The sequence below is a fragment of the Morus notabilis genome, unplaced genomic scaffold (genome assembly GCF_000414095.1).
Source record: "Morus notabilis unplaced genomic scaffold, ASM41409v2 Scaffold78, whole genome shotgun sequence".
NCBI classification, from domain to species: Eukaryota; Viridiplantae; Streptophyta; class Magnoliopsida; order Rosales; family Moraceae; genus Morus; species Morus notabilis.
In genome coordinates, this window is record NW_010367622.1 from 269,528 (window position 1) to 275,451 (window position 5,924).

At 38.9% G+C, this 5,924-nt stretch overlaps 1 protein-coding gene across 1 annotated transcript; it reads right to left on the reverse strand.

Annotated features, from left to right (window-relative positions):
* Window positions 1-744: 744 nt before the first annotated feature.
* On the reverse strand, window positions 745-1,669 carry LOC21410479 (Werner Syndrome-like exonuclease). The gene has a single exon (XM_010112919.2). It carries the CDS (start codon window positions 1,578-1,580, stop codon window positions 933-935), a length of 648 nt encoding a protein of 215 aa, XP_010111221.1. The 5' UTR covers window positions 1,581-1,669; the 3' UTR covers window positions 745-932.
* Between the last annotated feature and the right edge of the window lie 4,255 nt (window positions 1,670-5,924).

Consider the following 5,924-nt stretch of genomic DNA (forward strand, 5'->3'; position numbering starts at 1 on the left):
TTTTGTACAATTTATATCCTGACACTAAATTTTTAAAATGATTGTTTTCAACATCAGTAATTCTGTCAAAACATATCTCTGTTTTTAGAAAAAAGTAATTGCATGTATTTGAATTCCCTATTAGAAATATGTTATTAACCCAAAATGTATTATTTCAAAGATCTGTAGAGGTTTTAAATTTATGCTAATCATTTATCTCATAATTGAATGATAATCTAAGTAATTACCTCCAAGTTGATATCGCACTAAAACAAAAAATCTCAAAATGACAAGAAATGTGAAAAAAATATAAAAAGAACTAAGAATATACATACAGAGCAAGACGTGCTAATAGAAAAGAAAGTAAATATACTAATAGAAAGCAACTAAGCAAGTATGATTTGTCAAGAGTTTGTAGTAGTAACTAATAGAAATACATTAAGAAAAGTCCTTCACATGCAACCCGATTTCTTGGAACTCTTTTTTTGCAGTCTGCAGGCTCATCTTCTTTGGACTTTTGTATGACTCAAAAGTAAGAAACATTCCTACATATAAAGAACTTAACTACAACTTTTGTTTGGTTAATTATATATTTAGCACGGCCTATAACGTTTTTCTTCCGTATCAATTATACATAAAAGTATAATACAAATCAAACATGCTTCAAACTACATTAATCAATTTACAGGCTCTAAATGCATGCATGCCCATGTTCGGAAGAACAATATTCACAAGAATCGTAGTAGAAAAATCAACAAACAGAAAGAAAGCAAATTCCGTTCCAAAACGTGTTCTACAAAACGTTTTTTCAAAAAACATCGTTAATTAACACATTTTCTCAGAAAAGAAGAGCAAGCACATACATACAATAATAAGAGCAGTCTGAGAACTTCACAAACCACAAGAAAACTGTTTAATATAATAATAATAAGGCCTTATGAAAATTACGGAAATTAATCCTCAAACTTCCATGCCTTGAGGATTCTTCCAATCTCGAAAGAAACAAAAGCATCAACACAAGCATACGTGACCTGAGCAGGGCTAAGCCACGCCTTATCCCACCGACTCATCGTGATCTTCTTCGGCTTCGCGAACTCCGTCCCAAGCACCTGCGCAGCCAATTCTCTAAGCCCCACATTCCTGGGAACAACTTTCCCGAACCTCGCCCTAGCCAAGACCCTAAGATCCACCACATTCGAGACCTCCAGGCCGTAATCGTCCTCAAGCTTTTCGACGTCGCCTTCGATTCCGACTCCGACGAAAGTGTAGTCGTCATCGGCGAGGAAATCGATGAGGGATTTCGGGATTTTGCGCGCGTAGAGGAGCTGGATGATGAGGCAAGATCGGCCGACGCAGAGCTGGAGTGTGGCGACGGGGTTGGAAGAGCCGGGGCGGGTGTTGGGACACCACTCGATGTCAAGGCCGACGACGAGCTTGTGGAGTCTGCGGCGGTGGATGGATTCGGTGTTTCCGATCCAAGCGGTGACCATGGAGGCTCTGTTAGTTACTAGCGTTTCGATCTCCTCGTCGAAGAATGTCACGTCGTAGAGCTCGCGGAGTTCCGGTGAGTCGAGGTCGTATTTTGCGATGGTGATAGTCATGGCTTGATGATTAAGCAAAAGTCTTTCGTGGAGAGTTTTTTCGGGTCCTAAGTTTTCTCGGAAAGTTGGCTGGAAAGAGAAACGAAGAGGACAACACTGGGAAGGGAAAGAAAGAGGAAAGTTGGCCAGGTTTATATTGGATATTTTACCTCGCTAGTCCTTTAGGCGAAGGTAAAGGACTATTTTCCCCTCACGGCCAGGAAAGCTCTTGGGGCCCGCCTAAAATTATACTTCTATTTTCTTTTTTATTTTCACGGAGAAAAATATAAAATTTATCCTTAGTGTGCAGTTTTATCCCTCATTTTTAATTAATATTTTTTTATTAATATAATTATTTAATTAAAAAAATTATTAATTAAAAATAGAGAATAAAAATTTTAATTTATGTACTTTTAAAAGATATTTATCTTTTTTTTTTGAGATTATTAAACACGCAGTTCTATTTAAAAAGTATCCGCAAAGTTTCATTCAAATATTGCAATTACCCTAAACTTTTTAGTTAATCAAAATTATGGAGAAATTATTTTTAAAACATCCAAAAGATTACCCTTTGACTGGTCAAAGTTTTTCAATCGTCAATAATATTAATATCCTAGTTTTCTTATATCCTACTATCAATTTAAAAAATAGTTAACCATATGTGTTTACTTCACCTGAAAAGAAAGAAAATTAAGCAGAAAATTAAATAGAATGAGTGATTCACTTTCCTTTTTAACTATATGTTTATTAAAAACATTAAAAGACAAATCAGCTGCAACCAAAGGAGTTACAAATCTAGGAATAGCATCCTTATTAACAAAATCTCTAATCGAATGAAAAGCAAAAGATGCTAATGCATGAGCTATTGAATTGTCTTCCCTAGCCACATAATGAACCTCCCAGTTTGTGGAATTGCCTTTTTTCCTCTGAAAAAAATAAAAAATAAAAAGCCCCACACACTATAAAAAATAAAGAAAACAAAATATCAATCCATAAACCCGCTTAGTATTAATCCCTTGTTGAGAGTGGTCCTATCATGACCAGAAGAACATGAGTGGGCCGCACGGCAAGCACCAGATTGAGCCCCAGGCCGAGCACCTAATTAGGCCATTGGCCGAGCCCTGACCAGGTCCTGGGCTGAGTACCAGACCAGACCCCTAGTCGAGCCTTGACCGGACTGCAGGCTAAGCCCCGGCCAAGCTTTGGGCCGAGCACTAGACCGGGCACCCGACCAGGCCATGACGAGGCCCTGAGTTGAACACCTTGTCCAAGCACCATCCAGCACCAACTGGCGGAACAGGACCAGTGCCTAATGAACCAACTAACTGCCATGTGGCATCCACTTTATACCCGGGTTACCTCCGGGTTCCGAGTATTACTAGGATCCATAAAATACTCTACAAATACCAAGCTCATTAGCTCACAAAGGTAAGGACAATTCGCCTTTCCAACTCTTATCATACCATTTATTGCTCCAAATTAGCTCGGCAGACTTGAGCGTCAGAGTGTATTTGGCAAGCACCATACTAGTGTCCCCTTTACTTTAGAGTTTCATCTCTTCTTCCCGTGCAAGACATTAGTCCCAAACCCATTCACATGGCGGAGCACCAACCATACTAAGATCGAGATAGGAGTCTGAACACTGCGCTTTCGAGCACGTGGGTGTTAAGTCAGCTTAGACATCAACATTTGGGGGTGGTCTTTTCATGACCAGAAGAAGATGTTCGGGCCGCAGGGCAAGCACCAGATCGGGCTCGAAACCGAGCACTGACTGGGCCCAAGACTGAGCACCCGACTAAGCCCTGAGCCGAGCCCCAACCAAGACCCCGGCCAGCCCCGAGCCTAGCACTTGACCAGGCATCTGGTCGATCCCTAACCGGGCTCCAGGCTGAGCATCCGACCAGGCCCCGGTGGAACCCCAATTGAACCCCGGTCGAGGACATGACCGAGCCCCGAGCTGACAACCCGACTAGGCCCCGTGCTGACCACATAACAAGGCCCCGGGCTGACCACGACCAGACCCCTAGCTTAGTCTTGATCGGACCCCGAGCTGAGCCCCGACTGAGCACCAGACCGGGCACTTGACCAGACCACGACGGGGCCCTGAGTTAAACATCTTGTCCGAGCACCATATGACACCAACAGGCGGAACATGTCCAATGCCCAATCAACCAACTAACTACCACGTGGCATCCACTTTACACCCGGGTTACCTTCGGGTTACTCTATAAATACCAAGCTCATTAGCTCACAAAGGTACATACATTTTCCTCATCTAACTCTGCCCACCCATTTGTTGCTCCCAATCGGAACACTAACTTGAGCATCGGAGTGCGATTGGCAGACACCACACAATTGTCCCCCTCACTACGACGCTATCTCTTCTTTCGTTGCAAGTCAGAACAATGTTAGGGATCCGTCCTGAACAGTGCTAGGACCTGAGTAGAACAGTTCTAAGGATCTGACCAGAATAGGTGGACAACAGAGTCCTGTTACCGTGCTCTTCCACACGCGGTGTTGTGCTAGATTTTGGCATCAACACCCTTGTTAAAGGGAATAAATGCAACATTGAAGCACACAATGACATGAGCTAATAATTAGGTAGAAATGTACATTTTAGTAGATACATTGTTAGCATTATAATTCCTATAGAGAATACAATTCTCATTACACCGTCAAATAGATAAGTAAACACTAATATTAGGAAATTATTGATTTAAAACCCTAATTGTAAAAATTCATAACTAATTGTAATAGACCATATCCTGGTTCATGATAGCATACTGAAAAAGTCATTTTTTCCTTACTTTTTTACTCTTGCCTTTTATTTTATTAAACTCATAATTTTTAAATATTTACTATTAATTTTTTTTATCCTTACTAGTTAAGCATGCAAGGAATAATTTTGTAAATTTTATCTCGTGTTAAAAGAGCTGGCCTCTTTAAAAGGAAGGTCCATTAATTGAAGCAAGAGGAAGAAAAATATTCATAAAAATCACATAAAAAAAGGTTATATAGGAGTTCTTGATCGAAAAACAAAACTTGAGTAAGGACATGTGTGAAAAGAATTATTTTTATTATAAGAATGTGATAAAAAGAAAGTATTATGAATATCATTAAAAAATTGCCAAAAAGAATGTAGGAAAAAAAAAGAGAAGATAATAGGCAAAAGAAAAGAAGAAAAAATGAAAAAAAAGGAGGAAAAAGAGTAAAAGTTAAAAAAAGAAAAAAAAAACTAAAGTAACATAGAAGTTTTTGACAAAAAGAAATTAAGCAGGGACATATTTGAAACGAATTATTTTAATTAAAAGAAAGTGAAAAAAAGAAAGAAGATGAACTGTCAAAGAACATTAGGGAAAAAACAAAAGTCAATAAGCAAAAAAGGTTAAAAGAAGAAGAACATGAGAAGAGAAAAAAAAAATTTTTAAAAAAAAAAGGACAAAAAGAAAGAAAGAGACCAAACAAATGCCTCTATAAGAGCCAACTCTAAAAGGGAAATTACCACTATTTAGATATGGTAGATTATATTAGATTAGATGGATGATATTAAATTAGTTAAAGCTTGTCGAGGTCTGGTAGATCGGGAGGGTATGACGTGGCGAGGGTGTGCACGTGTAAGTATTTGACTTATTGGTGGCGCTCCAATGTGGCCAAAGTACTTAACGGGCAGTGCTGAAACTTTGGACGGGCCGCCCGTGACCACCGAAAAGTCTGAATTTTTGCCTGATGACCGAACCCGACCTGCCTGAAAATTCGGGCTGCTCGACCCGACCCGAAAATTCCCATGGACGGGCTTCGGGCAGAGGAAGCCTGCCCGTGCCCGGTCGGGCTGGCCGATGCTCGACCGGCTGCCCGAAATTTTTTTTTTTATATTATATTTTTATGTTGTTGAAATAAGTATTTGTATAATTACAATGTGTAATTGTGTATATTACAATTTAAAATATGAAATGAACACACGACACAAACGAACTATATAAAAAAAATTACTTCTTCATTGATTTTTAAATTTGTAATTTATGATTGCCTCATTAAAAACCTTACCAAGAAAAACCCAATTGGGATAAAAACTTGGTAAGAAAAAAAGAGTGCAATCATTGTGTGACGAATTACAAATTTGATGAACTTACAAAGTCTATACAAGATTACAAATTACAATAAACACTATACAAATTAGAAATTACAAAGTAAATAAATATTTACAAAGAAATTATCAAGATGAAGCAGAAGGATCATCTTGAAAATTAAAAGTTAATCTATTAAATTCGTCGATCCATTCTTGGTTTGCCGGTGAGATTGTATCGTGTAAGCGTTGGTCGGAACGGTCTCAATCCTTGATGCACACTAAAGCTTCAACAATATCCT